The sequence below is a fragment of the Amblyomma maculatum genome, chromosome 11 (genome assembly GCF_055883805.1).
Source record: "Amblyomma maculatum isolate TAMU_Amacu chromosome 11, ASM5588380v1, whole genome shotgun sequence".
NCBI lineage: Eukaryota > Metazoa > Arthropoda > Arachnida > Ixodida > Ixodidae > Amblyomma > Amblyomma maculatum.
In genome coordinates this window covers 37,398,493-37,421,096 of record NC_139354.1, presented here as the reverse complement: position 1 = coordinate 37,421,096, position 22,604 = coordinate 37,398,493, and the positions used below count along the sequence as shown (strand labels likewise).

The 22,604-nt window shown below is 49.6% G+C and overlaps 1 protein-coding gene across 2 annotated transcripts in view; it reads right to left on the bottom strand.

Moving 5' to 3' along the window:
- jing (AE binding protein 2 jing) overlaps positions 1–22,604 on the bottom strand; it is a 155,500-nt gene that overhangs the window by 31,099 nt on the left and 101,797 nt on the right. For both annotated transcript variants that reach the window (XM_084584553.1, XM_084584554.1), the window contains exons 4-5: positions 14,120–14,288; positions 10,043–10,225 (exon numbers count right to left, since the gene is read on the bottom strand). In XM_084584553.1, the coding sequence (XP_084440679.1) occupies positions 10,043–10,225; positions 14,120–14,288 (352 nt within the window). The remainder of the gene's footprint in view (positions 1–10,042; positions 10,226–14,119; positions 14,289–22,604) is intronic.

Below are 22,604 nucleotides of genomic sequence, written 5' to 3'. Positions count from 1 at the left end.
GTCCCGACGCGGCAGGTCTATGTGCCGACATCGAGTATGTGGCGCCATCTATCAGCCCGGTGGCGGATCACGGTAGTGGAGCACGGTAGCGGATCGGGGACCACGGTAAGCTAAATCTCTCTAATGTCGCGCCCCCCGAGCGACCGTCCCGTTTCGTGTTTTGTTTTGCAGCTTACGTTGGCGTCGGTGCCGTCCCATAATGCACTGCGCAGGGAAGATCTAAATCTTCGCCCGTTATTGACCTGAGCTGACGTGTCTAAATGGCAGCGCAGAGATGGTTCATTTCAGTTTCGGTCGGGCAAAGTCGCTCGTGGGAAACGGAGGGAAGAGGACCGTTCTGTTTTTGAGTGTGTACTTCGGCCTTGGTTGGTCCACGTCGCGATGAGATGCAAAGGGTAGATGCTGTCGTCAGAGTTCGTTTGTGCTTTCGCTAGTTGCGTTGTGTTGGATCGCGTGAAGTCTGTGCGCGTACGAGACTTCGTTTCGGCTCTTTTTGCCCTACATTTTACCAGGTCAGGTGTGCGAGCGCAGACACGCTTTTTCTTGCTTTGTATTTTATCTGGTCACCTGATGCCAGCGTCGCATGCTCTTTAGTGTGCTTCTTGCTTTGCTTTGTGTGCTACCGGGTCACGTGGGATCGCAACGCGGCTACAGGATATACAACTGAAAAAACTGTAAGGGGCAATAACCTCACATTTTCTCACACAATTTCATTCAATTCACATAAGAAATCACGTACAAGTCGCATATAATCGCATAAGTGCTCATAGTTTCTTATACATTATCATAAATTATGTACGATATTTTATGATAATGATGTGCACCGTATGAGACTCTATGCGATTAAATGAGACTGTATGAGGTTATTGCCCCGTAGAACTTTTGGTTTTTCACTAGGCGTCATGAGAAGGCCTTCCTATGAGAGGGCCTGCACACTCGGCGACGAGCCGAGGGATTAAGAACAGATGTTGTCCAGAATCTAAGGATTCTCGCTCTGAGCTTCTGACAGAGAGAGCTCCGGCGGCTGCATGTAAAATGCATTCTAAAATTTTGTTCGCCTTCACTCTAACCATGCTATTCTGATCTATGGCGTTTTTTCATTGTTCAACGCCTGAGTCTTCGTCGTCATCCTCCGTGCCCAACGCAAATCGGGGTAAAAAAAAAAAAAAAAAAGGAACTAACCTCTACTACGCACCCAGTTTTATTGTAAAAAAAAAAAAATATCAGCCTACCAATTTTGTACTTTAAGTGTCCTCCTATTAACAACGGAAACCTTGTTTACACGTCTCAGCCCCGGACACTATAACTGAACAACCAGTATATGGCAGCAGATCCGCCATGGTGGTGCAGTGAGCGCCCGACTACTGTTCCCAAGGATGCGGGATCGAATCCCGGCCGCGGCGGTCGCTTTTCGATGGAGGCGAAAAGCAAGCCGCCCGAGCGCTGTGCGATGTCAATGCACGTTAAAGAGCCCCAGGTGGTCGAAATTTCCGAAGTCCTCCACTACGGCGTCTCTCAAAGCCCGAGTCGCTTTGGAACGTTAAACCCTACAAACCAAACCAATCAAACTATTTGGCAGCCCACCAGGCCGTGTAATGGCAGCCGCCTACAGTGTCCCTTCCTTTGGAAGTTGGCGAACAGACCAGCGTTATCGTGAAGCCTTCAGAAGGACAACCGAGCTGCCACGCAAAACCACCCTCCTACGAACATCCGACACCCCCCCATCACCAACACAACATTTTCGTTTAGGTACAAAAATGCAACGGCGACGCAGTGAGGTAGCCAGGGGCCTACTAAAGGCTAAAGGCACACACCCCCTGCCACAAGACAGTGGGCCGCCCATCTACCTGCACACACCCTCTACCCAACATCTTACCTACCACCATCCTCATTCACCTTCCAGATATATTCTGTGGCGCGTATGAAGGCTCGCTCAGCTATACTCGGGGACACTTTTTCTTGGCAATGTGCGCAAAGGTAGGGGAGGCGGGGCCTTTAAACGTGTCGCTCCGCCATGTAGTCCGACCGCGCGACTTTCGGCCTGCATAGACGTTGCAGATCATTTCTTTCGTTTGCTTCGACAGACAGCGTCTCTTGAACTTGACTCGAATCTTGTCTGGTGAAAACGCTTCAAGTCGTTGCAGAGTGAACGAACCAGAACCGGAACAACCCGAACAGGCGGCAGTCGCCATCTTGTCTGCAATGTCGGGGCGTCTCTAAAACCCGCGACAGACAGAAAACCTGGTGGAACCAAGACAAGTGTTTTAGGCATAGCACCTTTATTTCGGAAAATCAGCCCTGTTATAAAAAATATACCGTAAATAACTAGCGCTATGATTTCAATTTGTTTTTGCAGAGACTACCCATGTGACTAGGGACTATATTGAGATGCGTAGGAAGATGGTGCGTTTTGGCTCTGTAGCTTTGACTCCATTGCCAAGAAAAAGTGTTCCCGAGTATAGGAGTGAAGGCGTCGATGTAATCATCGGACGGTGAGACCAACTGCTTTTACCTGAATTGTAGCATCAGGTTTCGGGATACTGCAAACTTTTCTTTTCCTTTTTTTTTTTTCTATCTCGCCTAGCCTTTTGCTCCCTTCTCATTCTTTTCGTTTTCTCCATCCAGTCCTCATATATACGAACTTCTGTCTATTTATAACCGTTGTTTCACCATTCCTTCCTTGTTTTGCACTCATTCTTTGCCAAACTCCCTCTCTTTTTCATTTTCCTCCATTCCTCGCTTTGTTCACCACTGAACCCGTCTCCGTTTGCATGCTTTCACCTCCATTCCCTAGTCAATTCCTTTCCATCCATCAGGCCTTCGTTCCGCGCAGTTTCTACCCATATTGATTCCTTATGTTCTCCATAGCTTACTCTCTTCTCAGCGAGCGCGCAAAACTACTAACAGAATTTTCCCCGCTACGTACGCTTCGCAAGCACTCTCTCATCTCAAAACAGTTGCGGAAGTGCCTAAAGGAACACTGCACGCGCCCAGAGAAACGACCGCGACAGAAGAGTTCTTGTGCTTACAACTAAGATCGAGCACCCGAAACACCGCTCCACTACCTCCTCCTCCTCCCCCCCCCCCCCCCCCCCCCCCCCGCCTTCCTGCCTTTCTTCGCTCTTCTCCATTTCTATGGAGCTATGGAGAGAAAAAAAGCAGAGGCTGTCGTCGGAGAAGATCCACCGGTGAAATGGATAGCTCGCAGCGTGAAGCCCACTGTTGTCGGTCGTCGCCGCGGTATTTTCTCTAGGCCGTTCGCAAAAACAACACCTGCCCCAAGTCCGTTACACTCACTGGTAAGGAGCGCCGCGCCATTTTCATCTCCGTCGTCTTGGGAGTGAAACACGCTTCGGAGCGGGGAGTCGTCAATAATTCCGCATTGTGTACCGCACACTCACGCGACCCGTCTCACTAGCGCAATTTATACGGGCAACTGAGATAGCTCTTGTTTCCAAAAACTATAAAGTGCCGATCATTACAAACTATCAGATAAGTTTTGTTTTACTTAAAGAGCATTGTTTTTAAGGCGAAAGCCTTTAATGGCTCATGCTGTCGTGGACAAAATATGTCCAGCTTTTGCGGCGGCTCTGATTGGCCGGGGCGGGATGACGTCATAGAGGTATCGACCAATCACAGAGCACCACCACAGTATGCGCGAATGCGTGCATTATATGGCCACATGCCAATCAATGATCAATGATTAATGAAGTAATTAGTTAATTCGGGTCTAATTATTGACAAATTCGGTAATTTATAAATGTCTAATTAATTAATTGGTTACTTAATTTACCACGTCATTGTTACTTAGTTATTGACTAATTATGTCATTAATTAATGAAACATTTATATAATGATTAGTACCAGTTGCATAGCAGAATGCGGAACTCAGGCTTTCGCCTTTCACTACTTTAGTCGCTAAAGTCCCTCGCAATTTGTAGGTTTGCCTCTCAGCAAAAATTTCTAATACCTCCATAATTTGTCTCGAGCATTGCAGGCAAGTTTTACTCCCCCATTTCGAAACAACTTCACACCTGCGCCGCGACCCACTCTCGCTCGCTTTTCCAAAGCCCTAACGGTTCCGATTGACTTTCTATTTAAGTTTTGTAGTCTTCCTTCTTCTTCTAGCTCCCAGTCCACGCGAACTTCAAAAGCTCCTTCATTGCTTTATTAGCGGCGAGGTTCTCGAGTGTAACCAGCTAGCTATTCAGCGGCGTTCACCCGTGCGCTTCTTTTGAGCACACACTGCATATTTACGCCTTATCTCTCTCGCTCACTTCTTATCGATAAATCGAAAAGAGCCGACACCGCACCGACTTTTTCCCTGGCTCCTTTTCATATCTCGACTTTTTTTCCACTAGTCTTACTATTTGCGTCTTCATTAGTATTTACAGCACAGTATAACTGCATTTATCCGTTCTCCTCGTTCGGCAGCCATCTTTCCAGTTCATTTCTTTTTTCAGTTCCTTCCAATCGCACGCTTGATTCAATTTTCACCGCTCTGACTCAGGCAATGTTTTCTCTCTCCGATTTCCCTTCCTGCATGCGATTTTCTCTTGATTTATTTATTTCATGCTGCAGATCATTCTACTTCCGCGATGTTCGCGCCTCATATACCCTCGGCAACTTTCCTTTTCCTCTTTTCTTTCTCTCATCAACGCCAGAGTGGCGCGCCTGCAAACTCGCTTTTATCTATTCTTCCGCGCCTCACCATCAGCAAGACGACTTTGCACATTCATTTCAATTTCTCGCTCTCTTATTTAGAACACGTCCCTTCCCGCCCCCTTTCCTCCAGTGCCGTCATTTTTCCGCACTTTTTATTTGTCCACCCTTTTTGTCCCAGCGACTTTTCCGAGCGCAGTCGCTTTCATCAAATGCACCTTCTCCCACCTCAACTTTTTTTTTTTTTTCCTAACCACAGTCTCCTTTTTTTCTTCCTTGGTTTGTTTGCATTCTGGTTATACCGTAGCTGCAGGATTTCACGTACTCGGTTTCCGCCTCACAATTAAACCATATTTTTTTATTCCTCCTTTTCTTTTTCTGCACTCTCTTCGAAGATGGAAGAAGGGCTTTCCCCTTTTACGACTCGGTCCTTTTCTCCTTTCCCGAAAACATCAATGCAAACAAAAACACACATGGGGCACATCTTCCAGCACTTCCAGCGCAAACAGCCAACAGCAAGCGAGCCATGCAGCAGACAAAGACACTCCCCGGAAAAGCGTTCCTGGTCGTCTGCTCGCCCTTCTCTTGGAGCAGACGAAACGGGCAAGACGATCAGGAAAAAGGGAAGGCCAAAGAAACAGAAAAAGGAAGGAAACAAAACATCCAGCAGCGTCCTCTATCCCCCCCCCCCCCCCCCCCTCCCTCCCTTGCACACGCGCAGCACACAACCATCGTTCTCGTTTCATTTCATGTTTTGCTGTTGTCTTTTCTCCCAGTGCTGCCCGCAGTGGCCTCCACCTCCACTCCGTCATTTCCTCCCTGCCTCGAAGTGCTCAAAGCCACCGCTTTCTCTTTTCCCGCTGAAGCTTGGTCGTTCTTTCGTTCCCTCTTTCTTTTAGGCCGTCGCTCCGTCGGGGCTTCCCCTCAGTAAACCGCTGCCTCCTTCCTCGTCTTCCCCCCTCTCCTGGCAGTGAAATAATCGGCGAACAGGGGCACCGCCATCTTTGCGGGGGCTCCGAAAGAGGCGGAGGGCGAGGCACCACTGCAGCAGGCTCAGCATTACAGAGGGGGCAGAGAAGGAGGAGGACGGAGCGGGGCCGCTAGAGAAAAATGAAAGGCTTTCCCTGCCGGCGGGCGAAAGCGTGCCTCTCTGAGGAAGGGCTCAACGACCCAGACCTGCTTGCCGTGCCGACCGACCGGGTCCGCAGCTAGAGGAGCGGCGACGTTGAAGCATAAACGACAAACACGAGGGCTTCCAGAAAGACAAAAGAAAGAAAAAAAGAAAAACTGGAAGCAGGCACAGCCGTCGCGCCAATGCCCAGGGGAGAGGTTGAATTACAGGGTACACCCTTCCCCTGCCTTTATCCGCAGGCAGCCGCGGCGGAACACCGGGAAGCCGCGAGAGGCGGTGAGGGCAAAACAAAGATCTCCCTCCTTCCCCGCGCATCGGGGGGGAAGGGGGTGGCATTAATAACACACACAGCACCGAGCAGAGTGGTGGGCGCGGGGCGCACGTATTACACACCCCTTTTAGTTTGGTTGGGCGCCGCCACCGAACCAATGTTGCGGGCTGTGTAACACTTCTCTCTCGCCTTCCTGCTGCCAGTGAGTGCACTGCTCGCGGACACACCAAACCGCCCCGGAAACAGACGAGGGGAGAGAGCTCCTTATAAACCTAGACGCCCTTCTCGGAAGGAAGACGGAAAACATCAACATTCTTTCTCTGTCGTTGAAGTGCGCGATCAGTGAGCGGCCCCCGCACCTGAATTTAATATGCACCGCTCGGCAGAACACTGCGTGCACCGCTAGCATTTCGCGCTATCGACACAGGCTAGGTGATCACTGGATACCCCGCTCAGACGCCTTTCAAACCCAATTTCCATGGGAAAATAACGCAGCCTGTGCTGATCCGTTTTCCACCGAACTATTTGTTACCAAAACCTGCTGTTGAACGTTTTAAGTATCTATATATATATATATATATATATATATATATATATATATATATATATATATATATATATATATATATATATATATATATATATATATATATATATATATATAAACTTTACACGTGCGTTTCTAACGGCCGCACTTCCAGTTTTGCGATAACTCGTTCATTCATGTTCACCGTTGCTTTGCCAGCCAACGCGAGCCTACCTAACCTGGTCTAACACTGCTCACTACTGTTACGCACAACACTCACCAAAATGGCGCTCTACTACCTATTAGAGCAGATAGGCTCCTGTGAAGATTCATTATTAATTTAAACAGCGCGAACGCGAAGACATAGGACAAGATAAAAGAAAGCCACAGTACAAGCGCTGACTCACAACTATGCCTAAGCCTCTACTCCAAGACCCAGACAAAAACAAACACGTGAAACAACCCCTGGGTTCACCTGCTGCACAAAAAGTCACTCAAAAAAGAATAGGACAATAAGTGTGCCAGCAAGACTTCTCTTGCTCTTTCAAGCAAAGAGGTGTCTTTTTTGAGTGACTTTTTGTGCAGTAGGTGAACCCAGGGGTTGTTTCACGTGATTGTTTCGTTTTCGTCGTGTTTGTTTTTATTTGGGCCTTGGAGTAAAGGCTTAGGCATAGTTGTGAGTCAGCGCTTGTACTGTGGCTTTCTTTTATCTTGTCCTATGTCTTCGTGTTCGCGCTGTTTAAATTAATAATGAATGTGTACCAACTCGCCCAACAAAGTATCTTGGTACTCCTGTGAAGAGTTACTCACAAGTGCCGCCACGTTTACCCATGCCTTGTACCCCATGGCCGCCGGTGTGCGCATGCGCGCATATCCTCCTCAAACAACACAGGCAGTCAGATCGGTTACTATCAGTCAGTAAAGCTGAGTAAACGTAAACAGGGGGGGAGGGGGGGGGGGGGGGGGGCTTCAGGCTATGAAGGTTGCAGACGGGAGAGTCGGACGTGGTCGGAGCAGCCTCCATCATGGAAGCCAAGATCAATTCGGCAAGCAAGGTTCCGGTGAAGAAGACCACAAGTAGACATAGATGGCGGACGGCAGCCCGGACAAAACTACACCGGCCCTGACAGACTCCTCGAGTCACTCCGCTCGCTACTCGCCGGCTATCTTCGGGTGACCAGCTAAAGTTTCTCTAGCCAACTGCCAACTGGTTCGTCCTCCAATCCCATTCGCGGGTTCTCTTCGGTCGCATGTCGTGCCTTTTTGCCACAACGGTCTGATATTACCCGTTATTACGGCCAATCGCCGTGCCGTCAATGTTCTCATCACCAGGTCGCACCATTAGTCCACACTTAAAACTTACTCGGAATTTCTGGTCCCAATATCCTCCGCACCAGGTCGCAGCACTGGTCCAGACCTAGGACTCACTTGGGATTCCTGGCCACAACGTCGCTGGTCGAATCGTGGTGCTACGAAGATGGTGCTACAAAAAGCATTTCCACTCCTCGCCTTAGGCTCTTGCCGGACTCACGGCGTCATATTGTCACGTAGCAAAAAGGCGTGTGAAGGCAGAGCCGGTACCACAGAGAGCCCGGTGTTGGCGAAGTCCAGGGATGAACAGCGCTAGCGCGAAACGGGAACTTCGTCGTCTTCTGCCTTTCTACCTTCTCTTCTTCACACTGGCAGCATTAGCTCGCCCGGTGAGGAAGCATCGACAAGCATCGACCCGATGCTCGAGGCAAGTCACAGACTTACAGGGAGGGCGTCCTCGCGTGATAAGGTTTTAGGCGAACGACGTGGACCATCTCTGGGCGTGCGGAACGACTTGATCGTGGAGCCTCGTGAGGAGCAACTTCGTAGTTGAGAGCTCCAACACGGCGCAGAATTCGGTAAGGACCGAAGTAGCGACGCTGGACCTTGATGGATGTCGACGTCGTTTACACCACTCGGAACCAGCTCCAAGTAGACGACCTTCGGTGACGAGGCGTTTAACGTTTAGTCTGAACTTCCGAAACCGAACGTCGGCACCTTTGACTCGACCCCTCAATTAGCCGGTCATGCGTCGAAGTGGTGCCCGCTGCACGGTGTCTGTCAATGCGCGGCGCCGGACGTCTCGGGTACGTCCAGGTCGTCACGTCCCGCCTGTGCAAATTTCGTGCTTACGACAAGGTCGTTGGGTGCCCCCCATGGGGGCCGCGACGGTGCTTTCGTAGGTAGGGTCTAGTTTTTATTCGAAACGTCGTTTTCAAGTAGCCTCGGTGGGTGCCACCGCCGCCCAAGGGGAGCCGCCATTCGCGCTGATTACAGTATGTTGCTGGCTTCTAGTACGGCGCCAACAAGCTGCGAAGCATGCAGTGACGCGGTGAGCGCTGCTCCAGCACCCGCAAAATAACCTCGCGTCCCAAATCGCGGAAGCCTCACGCACGCGGACTGAGCGGAAAACACGGAAAGCTTGATAATCACTTCGAGCCGTCAACAAGTGAGTGAGTGAGCGAGTGAATAAACTTTACTGAATTAAGACAAAAAGTGAATGGCCGTATTTGAGGTTAAGAAAAATAATAAACTTCACTTTATTAATGAAAGGATTCTGATACATGGGGAATTCGTTTCGTGCGATGTAAAAGACATAATGAAAGATCCGATATAAGTGGTGACGGAAAGAAACATACAAAAAGGCGGAATTTGAGCGATGAAGCGCTAATGAACTGGCGAAAAGCGGTGATCAAATTATGCGCGACGAGGTCCCGGCGAACAAAATTTGCGCGTCAAACAAGAGGCTAAATTACTGCGCTAATCTTGGGACGGCGGAGCACCCCAGGCCCTCTAGCTTCCTCTTGGGGCTCTGAAGAAGCTTCCCGAGTTAATAAGGGAACGTGACTCAGACGCCCGGAAGTTGCACGGCTTCAAGTCGCCGGTGCACAGTGGAAAAAACAGAGTAAGATAATTTTGTACAGCGAACTCTCGTTGTTCTGAGCTCGCTTAATTCGAACTTTCGCTTTATTCGGACAACAGCTGTTGTACCGTCGACATATGGTGTAATAAAATGGCTGCGGTTGACTCGCGCTGAACACAGTCCGAGGAAATCACAGGTCGCCTTTGAGTTCCAATTATTGAGAGCTGATTTATTTGCAATATGACGGACAGACAAAAAAAGGTGTTCATTTGTGAAGTCACAGCGTCACAAGACTGAGGAACGCCACTGACCACAAAACCAAGAAAGGCTGAAATTCAGAGGGAGGGTGGGGAATGTGCAAAGTTTCGCACAAAGTGCTTTATGTATACATAGGGGCAACAGGCTTCCATCCATAACATCAGCGCCACCTGAGTGAGGTGTTCCTTTGTGACGTCACAGCGTCACAAGATTGAGGAACGCCACAGACCACAAAACCAAGAAAGGCTGAAATTCAGAGGGAGGGTGGGGAATGTGCAAAATTTCGCCATCTCGACTCACCGGTGGCCCATGCCCGGCGCCGACACTTTAGCTTCTTGCGGAGCCGAAGCAACTTGAGCGGCGACTCGCCATTGGCCAGCTCTTTGGAGCCGAAGCTCCGGGAACCGAGAAAGCTTCCGGAAGTGAAGCCGCTCCCGGAGCCGCTGCTCCCAGCGCCGCCGCCCACGGGAACCGGACCGGAACCTGAAACAATCCCCACGACGAATACGTCACACAAATGAAAGAATTAAGCACATCGCGGTCGCACGGTCGAAGCCGCTGAAAAACGCAACGAGCGACGTCCACAGGAGTGGTGGTGTGCGGTCGGTCGGTCACCTCCGCTAACATTGAACAGGAACAACGCCTCAAGTCCAATAGGCTAACCAGTCACAGCAGTCGACCAAATTAATATTCTGATGCTTCACTACTAAAGGTTATACACGTCGAAATGCTAGCGCTCATCATTTCGCCTTGTGTTATAGATTTTTTCTTCCTTCGTCTAAACGGAAACACTTTTAGCAACGAATTACTAACGACAGATAGTGAGGTCACAAACATGGAAATAACTCCGCTGCATATTTGGGCTGGGTGAGGCTAGGGCATGGAGAGCTGCGTGCGTGCGCGCTGGTGTAAAGGCCCGTGCTAAGACGTGTGCAAGGTTCTCCAATAAGGGGAGCCAAGCATCACCGCAGGTAGCAGGGTTTTCCGTGGAAATTCAACGGCCACGGAGTTCCTTATCGATCACTTAACGATCACCCGTACCACTTGCACCGTCGCCCCACCGGGCGCCTCGAGCTCGCTCTCCTCAGGAACGCGCCAGGCTCCCCGCACAGCGACAATCGGGTCACTCTCGCGTGACAGCCGGCACTACAGACCGGAGGACGTCGTAAAGATGGCGGCAAGCAGACGGGGAGAACGGCTGCGCCAAAGGGCAGGCTCTTGCAGATAGACGAGCGATTGTCGACGCTTAATTTCCAAGAGCATGTTTATAAACATGGCGCAAACGAAAATAAAAAGCATAGAGATCGCACACGCAACTTCCAGGTCTCCAAATGCGTCCCCCTCGACCTACGTGACCCTGACCGGAGTTCCACATTTGGCTCGCCAAACTCCCGTGCCTTTCCCTTTCCCATCTACAAGCCCCCCCCCCCCCCCCCCCCCCTCCCTTTCTTCCAAAAATGGACGCTAGAAACAGAGCGCACCCAGTCAGCGAGTCACACACACGCAGGGGAGAGCAAGATACGAGCCCTTCGCAAATGCCGCAACTAAAAACGGTCACTCGTCACACAAAACGAAACCAGCGGCACGGCGCGGCGAATGCAGAGAGGGACTGGTGATGAAGCGACGTTTACGGACCACCCTAAAAGCCCCCTCCCTGTGTGCTGGCCGTTTTATGCGTCCCCTTCCCCTTGATTTTTGTTTTGTTTTATTTCGTGCTTCCCCGGCAATACACTGGAACGCTTTCTTCCATCCGTCCCCTTGCCGAATCTCCTCGCTCAGCGGGAACTTACACAAAATCTGGTAGAATACGGGGTCCTTTTCGTAATTCCCCTCCCCCGTTTTTTTCGCTAGGTTTGGCCGCACGTGCAATCGTTCTGACGTCCCCAGCGCAGCCGCTTCGGACCAACGACGACGCCATCTTCCCGTTCCCTTTTCTCCATCGCGCACGGTTGTTTACATACAGTGCTGTTTGTATAAAACTGCCCCTCTGGTCCGCCCAATCAACGCCTCACGTGTTTGCGCTTTTTCGACCGGGAGATGTATTTGAATCGTCGGCTTTTAACAGGGTGCAGTAAACGAACGCAGGCGTCGGCTGTGCGGTGACGTCATGTGCTGTCAAGCTGCAGACCTCCCTTATTATTCCAGCTGCGAAAGGCCGCTGCAACTTCAGACTGCCCCCTCGCAAAGCAGCGATGTCAGCTCTAAAAAACACGCGGGGAGTCATCTACCGACAGTGACCTAAACAACACTTGCTTCTGCCGCGTGTTTTGAACAGCGCTGATGCCGCAGGTGGACCCTCCGTACACCCTGGCCAAGTTTCAGTCCTGCCGACCTTACCAGCGAAGCTCGTAACACTGCCAGACAAACAGACAAAACTGGCTCCACAAAAACATCAAAGCAGAAGAAAATATATATCCGCCACCATCGAGAGCCAGGTTAGGGTGCCACCCACCCTAGACAGGCCAAATCTCACAGAAGACAAGCATATCTGCAATAAATTAACGCCAGTCGGAGCCGCACTGCTGGCGACTGCACCATCATCGTCATCATTCATCATCATCATCATCAGCTTGACTATAGCCACTGCAGGGCGAAGGCCTCTCCCATATTTCTCCAATTAACCCGGTTCTGTGCTAGCTGCATCCATCATCATTATCATCATTTATTTAGGCACAGGCCCTTGATTCAGAGCATTACATACCGGGGGCGGTGGGGGGCAGTCGTTACATATACAATGGCCAGTAATACTAAGAAGAAATACAATGTTCACGTTATAACAATGCTGTGCTGTAACTTCACCTCTCATAATTGACTCTATTGCCGGAGCTACGTTCAGTTGTTTTTGGTGTCCACTCTGACCCTCTAAATTGCGCACTTATCGCGAAGCCTTGGATCAGGATGCGGTGTTTTAGTGACTGCAATTCAGTACCATCTCGTTATGAGCCAATTTCAGTTTTCCCTTCTGCAGTATGCCTTTACGCATTTAGATCGCGTTTCTCAGTACGTTAGCCAAGTTTAGTACGTCGCGCGATCACGGAACTGCCCCCTTCAACATCGGTTGACGATGAGAGGTATCGTCATCTCAACGCCGGGAAATAATGTTTACGCACTAACGATTGCAGCCGTTCCGTTATGCACCCGCCATTTCTCTCAGATTCAATCCGAAACAGCGTGTTCGGGTCGTCAGCACCAGGAATCGGTAGTGGCATCACGGTCGTGACAAGACCCGGCACCAAGCACCGGTGATGGCCTCATGGTGGCGAAATGCAAAATGATTTCTCGCGCTGTGCCACAACAGGACACTCTACGGAACACTACGTGGTCAAAATTTACCTTAAACCCTCCCCTTCGGCGAAAATCATTCTTTCCCTGCTTCCACAATCTTCCTGCGTACAAACACGCTCCCAATGTGCATGCTATGCGTTGTATGCAAATTAGCATTGGCTGCAACACTGCCTCCCGCACACTTCCGGGATCAAGCCGCACAAAAAGCCGATGATGGCTAAGAGAAAGATATGTGTTGCACTGAACTGAGGCTGAACACAGTTTAATGTTTGAATTATTAATATTGCTAGTTAGCATCAGCCCGCTCTGCCACGCCTCAAGCCGTAAACTCGTGGAGCGGCGAGGCACGTGCTAGTATTATTAATATTACTAGTTAGCATCAGGCCGCTCTACCATGCCTCCAGCCGTAAACGCATGGCGCGGCGAGGCGCGTTCTCGCGCCGCCGAGCCACCTATCGTCGCCATCTGAAGCCGTAAATCATATATTACGCGTATAGACGGCCTTCGAGCGGGCCCGATTACGCTTCCCTGAGCGTTACAGACTATGAGCGCACTGACCGAATGATTGTCGCCGCAATAAAAATTTAGACACCTGGCGACAGGCATGCTGGATATATACGCGTTCGTGAATGGTGGAAAGGAAAAGAAAACACTGGCAGATAATCAACATACGCGGCAAGTCATCCATACAGCGGCGCGTACAAACCGAAAAAAAAAACGCAAAATACATTCGAATTCTGTTGTTATTAACATTCCTACGATTAATTAGGCGAACGAATCACACTGATAGTCGAAATTTCCACTCGAGCACAGTGTTTTTTGGTTTCGTTCGGTTTATGAGGCTTAACGTCCCAAATCGACTCAGGCTACGAGAGACGTCGCAGTGGAGGGCTCTGGAAATTTCGACCACCTGTGGTTCTTGAACGTGGGCTTATAACGTATACATAACACGGGCACCTTGCCTCTCGCCTCCCTCGAAATGCGGCTGCCGGTGCCGGGATTCGATCCCACATCGTTGTGCAGCGCAGTCGAGCGCCCTAACCACTGCGATGGGACCAAAGAAAAAACAACAAAAAAGCAAAGGTGTCTCACCATTGAGCGACCTCTCGAAGTGGGCGTTGACGTGCCTCTGCAGCGCCCCCTGGGAGCCGAAACGCTGTCCGCAGCCAGCCACGATGCACGGAAAGGGCCGCGAGCCGCAGTGGCTCTGGGTCACGTGGCGCTCCAGCCATTGCCGAGAGCACGAACGGCGCTCGAACACCTGTCACGAGTGGGTGGGTGGGTGTTGGAAAAGACGCCCACTGAAACGGCACGGCTACCATGCACGGCGACTGCCGGAGACGATTAATCTGGCACTACGAAAGTGACACTACTGAAATCACGGAGGAAGAAAAAACATATCATGGCAAGTTCTCCCCTTCCTCCATGACTGAAATTTAGGCATAATAAGCGACCAGTTTCCGACAATGGCCACAAGATGGCGCCATCAGTGAGCAATCGGTCAAGTCCTACATAGCTCTATAACATTCAGCCCTAGTCGATATATCTCGCGAGTGCGCCTTAGCAATTCCTGTTATAATGCCGCGGGTGGCGCGACACTCGGCTAGGTATGAAATGTAAATAAACCAGGATGGCCAGCTTTCCTTGGCCAAGTTGTCATCTGAACGTGCCGCGCCGTTAGGCCCGACAGGCGTGAACAAAATTTAAAACCTGATATATGACACGCACCATTACATAAGGGCTGCGAAAACAAAATGGCGAAACGATTGTATTGATATAGACCCAAAAGCGAGTGGAAAGACGAGAGGTGCATTAGCTGCTTTTCCCATTTCAATTCATTCGACCGGTCGACGCCGTCCGGACAAATCGAGACACCGAAGACGCGCCAGTTTACCGTGCGCGTGGGCGGGGCGGGGCGCACAAGCTGATTGGTCCCAACGCGGCAGATCTATGTGCCCACATTGGGCCTGCGCAGTGGAACGCGCGGTGGCGGATCACGGCAGCGGATCGCGGTCAGCGAATCGCGGATGACGGTAAACTAAAGCTCTCTGTTGCAGCATTTGCACCTTAAAAGGCAAACATTTCCGAGGCCTGTTGAGGGTCTTAATAAATAAGAAGAGTGTAACCTTCGAAGGCCTTATTAATCCTTTAATCCACCTAAACTTGAAGCCATTGAGCCGGAGTGCTTTCTGGTGCAGTGCACGTTTTGTGGCTAGAAAGTAAACTTATACAGTAAGGTAATGGGCCTGTCAGAAAAATAGCAGTGTTCACTCAATAAATCAGTCAACGTGGGAGGGCTGGGAGGCGGCCCTGTTTAGATCGCACTTCGCGCTTTTACCAAAGATGTCCCGGCCTAGGGGCCCGATCAGCATTCCCCTTGTCTAAATTGGTGTGCGTCTAAACAAACGTTTGCATCATCATCATCACTATCCTGGCGCAGTGTTTCTTAGCAACTGTGTGTATGGCATTAGTAAACACGAATTACCATATGGGGTTCGCCAGCACTCCATAAATAGTTTGCGATTGATTTTTGTTCATCCCATAGTTTCGGTTTAGATTTCAGTATGAGATTCAGTGATGCATATAGAAGCTGCAAGGTATACGCTACTTTGTGGTTTCAATTCCCGTAAACTCTTACACAATAAAGCGGCTCCAGAAGTTGGAATGACAGCGACTGGATAAAGAGTTACCAAACTAATTTTTTTGCGGGTCTCACATGATCTCACACTCGCTTGTGACGTCGGAACCGTAGTTCAGCAACCTGGAACCGAAACGGAAATTGTGGGGACGAAAAAATTCAATTATGAGGCAGCAACTGGCGTAGCTAGGCGAGTTTCACGCTGTGGTCCATGATCTATACTCATCATCATCAGCAATCGCACTATGCCGACCGCAAGGCGATGACCTCACCAATTTTCCTCCAATTAACCCGGACCTGTTTGCATCCACTTGACCTTTTCGAACTGCTTAACCTATTCCAATCACCTAATTTTCGGCAGCCCCCTGCTACGCTTACCTTCCCTTGGAATCCAATTGGTTACTCTTAGAGACCATCGGTTATCTGCTCTTCACACTACATGTCCTGCCCATGCCCATTTCTTCCTGATTTCGACTAAAATATCAGTAAGTTGTTTCTCTGAAACACTCTGCACACTTCATATCTCTTAACGTGACACCTACCATTTTCCGTTCCATAGCCGTCTGCGTTGTCCTCAACTTAAGTAGAACCCTTTTCGTTAACCTCCATGTTTCAGTCCCACAGGATGCAACTGTTATACACTTTCCTCTTGGATGATACAGGTAAGCTGCTAGTCATAATGTGTGACTGCTTTCCAAATGCGCTCTATCCCAATCTTGTTCTCGTAGTTATTTCTCTTTCACGGGGCGGATTTACTATCTGTCCTAAGTAGACACATTCGCCTACCACTTCCAGAGTTCCGCTACCTAAAATAAACTGCCGTTCCTTTCCCAGGCTGTTCAAAATTACCTTAGTCTTCCGCATATTAATATTCAGGCGCACATTTCTGCTTCCCCTGTGTAAATCATTAATCAGAATGATGGGCCTAAATAATAATATTCAGAACACTAAGTAATTGAACAATACTGTCTAAATGCTCAATACCATTATCAATGCTTTCTTACGCATACTTATCAAGCAGAAGTACACTAAGAAAGCTCGCTATCTCTATTCTTAAATACACTAAGATAATTTGGTGCCTCTATTCCTTTTAAATTCTACGCCCCCGCTTAAATCCGCCGTGTGTAGCGATACCCCTTTCGTGCAGTGCGGCAGTATCATACTTGCCAATGGAAGCCAGTGGTCGCTCTCGTTTAATGCAGTCGGTGAAAAAAAACAAAAAGAAAAACAGACCAGCTTCCGCTTTTTAAACTCACTAGACCGAGAAGTAGCACGTGCCGAACGCAGGCACACAATTTTGCGTGTCCTTCCGCAGTTCCGCGTCACATCGCTGCTCATTCAGTAAATCAGTGAGCCCCAATCACGCACTAAAACGAAACGAACCAAGAAAAACTGAGAAAAAAAAAAAAAGAAACAACTAAAACGGCGTCCACTGTACCCCCCTTCCTCCCCGTTTTCTATACACCTCTGAAACGGCGCTCTAAATGCAGCGCAGCTTCATTCGGCCGCGGCCTCAATGCTCACTCACGGATGAAGCGCAGACGGACAACACCACCCCCCTCTCATACGCCACCTCCGTCCACGCACGTGTTCTCTCATGCGCAGTGACGTCACCGGCTCCGCCGACAGTGACCAGAAAAAGCCGACCCAAGGACGTTCGGGGGCCGGGGCAGACATAATAAAGATGTGCTTCGAAAAAGAAAAAGTTGGAAACGCGTAGACTGCCAGCCCACGGGAACAGCTGGTTAGCGAGCGCAGAGCGGCACTCTGTCGCGTGCGAAGGGACAGGAAACACGTAGGAAAAAAAAAGAAAAAATGGCCACGCAACGGTTCGCGACTAGAGAGCGAGAACACCGACGGCACGCAATGTGATACGGCGCGGAACAAGAATATTATACATACGCACAAGACCAGCAGCGCGGTTTCTTATTCGACTTTCCTTTTCGCCAGCAGCAGAGAAGCCAGTACAAGAGAAACAGCGGTGACCGTAAACGTCACGACTGACGGTGCAGAAGTAAAAAACAGCCGGAAACAAACGCAAGAAAAAAAAACGGCTTTCCTTTAGCCTCTTGCGTGCGCCAGAGGTGTCAGAGTAAAGAAAAAAAGAAAACAAACGAACCAACGCAACAGCGGCCGAAAGCCGACCGAACGCAAAGCACGCAGACGACTAGACAGACGAAGCCAACCGAGATTAAAAGATAAAAAGAAATGGAGACAGCGAGGGCGGAGCGACGCATAAAGAGTTACCGCCGCCAACGCAGCGACCGACACCTGCGGCGAGAGCTGGAAGTGGGTCATTGTGCTAACGAAAGACAAAACAAAGCAACATCAAAAAATGCGAGCTCGTAAAATGAAGCATGCCGTAAGAGAGAACAAGTGTAAACGAAGTGTACACTCAGGCGTAAGCCTGAGAGGAGAAGGAGGGGGAAGAGGGGGAGAGAGAGAGAAGGCGAAAGTGACATGTCGTCTGCTGCTGCAAAGCAAAGCGAGGTAACGGCGGAGGTAGCAGTGCGCCACGCCGAGCAGACGACGCGCGCACGGTCGTCTGCGCCGGCGGACGACGACCGCTTTCATCCATCCAGTTCAGGGCCGCGCGCTGCAGGGACGGCAAACAACGGTTTGCGAAACTCCCGCCTCCACTACTCCGAGGCGTTCGGACGAGCTCGAGTGTAATCAGGCACAAAAGCGCGCCCCGTTCGTTGTAATTACAGGACGGCGACACCACTCCACTAATCGGCGCCACTTACGAAACAACTCTCTTCGCGGATACTTTAAACTGAAAAGGAATACAAGTAACTAACAGTGATACATTGACCAAAGCAAGTTTGTTTTACTGCGTGTGGAGCTGTAAAAACAAATCCGTATAAAGGAAAGTCAGTGGCGCGTGGACGTGTTTCTTTGCTTTAATCACTCACTCATCCCCCCCCCCCCCCCCGCCTTGTTTTTATGGAATCGCTAGACGTCTCGCTTCACCACGTGTTGTTAGTCTGTTAACGAGTTTGATCTTTAAGCGCATAACAAACTGCAGTCATTTTACATCCGATAAATAGTTTAAGTTCAGCCCTGCCTGCACGAACCTCAAAAGAGCACTTACAGATGAAACCATATTAAAAATAATAATAAAAGCTCTTTCTGCGGCGAGCGTCTTCATAGGGAACAGGTATTGATTTCAAAGTAGACATCTTTACTGCCCCAAAGGTTTCACAGATGAGTGCGAAATGCCTAAAGCCGCGAAAAAACAAAAATTATAAGAAAACGGTTAGCCCTGAACGTTTAACCAAAATACGTCGAACGGAGTTAGTGTCCCGCCCAGAGAGTCTACTATTACGAAAACAGCTTTGCTGATCGGGATCCACTGGGAACGCGGCGCTCGTTTTCCCTAGCCACAAAACAACGATCTATTTCTTTTCCCTTCCCCTGCTTAATTAAGCCGCACAATCGCGCTAATAGGAGGCGACACGTTTCACCCCAATTCGAACTTAGTATAAATACACCGCAGCTTCCTTATCTCCCCTGGAAGTGAAATCCCTTTTCTGTCGCTACTTTTATTGCGAGTGACGCGGCACGCGCTTCCTATGGATGAGAGGACGAAGCAGAGAAAAACAAAGGTCATTAACGCGATCACACTAGATCACACCGCTGACAGGCGCCGCTACTAATTAAGCCGATTTACAACGCAGCCGCCACCCTCTTCTCAGTTGCTGCCAACGAGATTAAAAAAAGACACCAATAAACGAGATGCTAAAGACAGAAAGCGGAGGAGGGAAAAGCTAGCGTGGAAAAATAAATGAATAAGCCTAACCGAAGTACTGTCGTCTGCTCCGAGCGCGGACGTGCGTGAGTGCAGAACAATTCCCACCCTTCCCCCGCTAAAGCTGTCGTCTGCTCGCGCGAGCCGGCACGTTGCGTCGTCTGCTCCAGAAACGAAAGAAAGCAATAGAGAAAGAAGAAATCTGCAACAAAATAAAAAAGTGGGAGAGCGTTGACTCACGCTCGGTATGGATGTCGGGCGCGCGCTGAGCGGGTCAGTGCCTGTCACGTTTTCGATGTTAACGACGAGCGAGTCGTTAAAACGTGACAGGGAACAGGGTTGGGTGTGTGTCTGAGAGTTTAAGGGAAAGGGTACTGCGACGAAGCCAGGAAGTATGCCCTCGAGGTAAAAGTGACGCCTGGGCCTTCTCTGACTGTTGTTCGCCTGACAACGAAAAAAAAAAAAAAAATTGTTCAAGCCAACTACTGCAAACACGTCCCCCTTTCCATGCGTTGTCCGTTGACGGCCCGGATCCGTTTTGGCGACATGGAACGACACAGATCCGAAGTAGTGGGCATAGTTTAGGTAATTTGCAAGTGAGGTCAAAATGTTATGGAATACACTTCTTCACTGTGTGAAGATATCTCACGCGTTCAATACAGAAGATATGACGATAAGTGCTAAGGCACCTCTCGGGTTTCGCTAGGCGAAGTGTGCTCCGTCTTATTATAGCCGGGTACGAATAAGGGTACGACGCGAGTAACATTAACAGCCACTCTACGTGAATCTAAAATTGACGTCTGCTGCCAAAGTATAGTGACAGATATGGATTAAAATTTATCTCATAAGGAGGTTTCCTATGGACATGCGATTTCTTTGTGACCCGGACGCTGTCTATTAATGATGCCGGACTTACATCTTGTCACTCCACTTTGATCTCGCTGCCCCTTTAAGGTGTACACAGGCAAGATCAGTTTGTTTATATCAATTCTTGGTGGTTTAGATTACACATGACTTATTTCTTATTTACCGGCTGCCAGGCGCCGCTAGTCAAGTCCAATGCAGCTCAGCATAGCACCACTCTTTTCTAAATCAATAACGTCCACTAATAACAATATATAGTTACTTTTACATCTAAGAATATACACACCACAAAATCAGCTCATTCAAGACAATGGTGGTATAAGTTACGCTACCTGGCATCAACTAAGTAATGTGATTACAATATTGCCTGAAATAAAACAAAAACAAATAAATATGAAAATAGTATTCATAAACAAGTAATCGACACTTTCTGACCGTTGCGCGGGATCTTCAAAAGTAAAAGCGCATGAAAAATATGTATATATAATGCGCGGGCATAACGGGTAGCCTAAGTCCGGGTCAACGCGGTACGCGCGTGTTTCGGAGCCCGTGCAATGAGCCGTGCCAGCTGCAGGATATTCCCACCACCCCGCGCAGCCTCCTCGCCCCCTCGAACGTCTCTCTCAGTGCGAGATGCCCAAGATAGTAGCCGAAGACATGCACACAGGATCGGCCGCAGATAAGAATGATAAGCGCCTTCTCAAAATTACATCGCCCGGCTGCAGCGGCCCCTGCCAGGCAGTAGAGGGGATCCTTTCAGGGAAACGACCCCATGTCTACATGTGCCTCAGTGTTTCTGCGCATGCGTGCATGGTCAGTCTTGTAAAACACGCGCCTCAGTGTTTCTGCGCATGCGTGCATGGTCAGTCTTTTAAAACACGCGGCTGCGGCCGCGTCTCAGATGTAACAACAACCTAAAGGCAACATAGAGCAGGGGGAAAAAAAAAAGAAAAAAAACTCACAGGCAAAAAACTGGCACGTATCACCTCCCTCTGTTCTGCGACGCCGTTTTCCCCTACATCATTTTCTCCAACTAGCCCGACTACACCCTGGACAGACACAGGGTGTGAAACAGACACAGGGTGTGAAATAGAAAGAAACGTACGCGCGGTCTTATCAATGCGATTTCCCCCAACCAAGTCTCAAAGAAGACTCACGCGCGCCTGACACCCACCATTTAGTTAGTTGCGGTAAATACATATGAAAGTCCCGAAAAGTGAATGTTAAAAGGTTCCACACGCTACCCGAAGCCAGAAAGGGTGCGTCCGCTTAATTGGCGGCATTCATGAGGCGAGTGAAGCGCTCTTAATGAAGTACTCCAACTGGTGATCCACTGCAGTTCTTCGAACATGCGAACCAGCAAGATAAGCGTCGCGGTGCAACCAGAAACCAAGGTGCGAATCCAAATGCCGCAGTGAAACACGCTCTTCAGTTTCGCGGATAATGAGAACTTGCTCTGAATTATATGCACCGTAAGGAGCTCGCATAGACGGGGCGGCGTCTTTTTTTTCTTGCTAGGTAACTGTAAAAAAAACTTTTACGTGCTTCGTATTCACATCTGCCAGTGCGAAACCTACCAGAGAAATTATCGAATTCGGCGAAGGACCTCGCTTTTTTTTTGCTCGCGAATTCCGCCCCAAATTCACCTACAATAACAATACGGGAGGGCCCAGTAAGCTCCAGAAATCCTGAAAAGCTATAGTCAGAAAGGTGCCCTGAGTGCAGGGACAAATCCGCAAGCGCAAAGACACCCCGGCCAATTAAAATAGGGAATAGGCAAGGCATAGAAAGGGGTCAGCAAAACAAAGAAAAACAAAGTGTAAAGAGAACAGCAGAAGGGGGAATCCGCGCGGCGCAAACTTTCGAAGCTAATGGCGATTTCCACTGGTCGCTACGGAGCACGTTTTCTTGCTCCGGGACGACGATTTCGATTTCCACTGGTCGACCAAGATAGGTTGCGCGTATTCCGCTGGTCGTTTGGGGCAGCTCGGGACGCTCCAGCTCGATCCGCCGACCGAAGTCGGATCTCGCCGGAAGTCCTAGTCGCTGGCGCGGTCACTTCCGGATGCTGCTGGATTCTTTTGGCTGTTTTTGACCGTTTCAGCGACATCGGCTGAGGACTCTGGATGTCACCGTTTTTTGCGCGAATATGTCGAAGTGCGTCTATCGAAAAACGTCTGCAGCGTTAAAAAAATGAGAAAGCAAGTTGTTGAGGGCCGCACTCCTGCCTATTTATCAGCCGCAAACATTTTGGCGCTAGGATGCGGCTACAACGAAACCGGCTCAGCTTTAATTCCGCCGCGCGCTCTACACGTTCCGCTGGT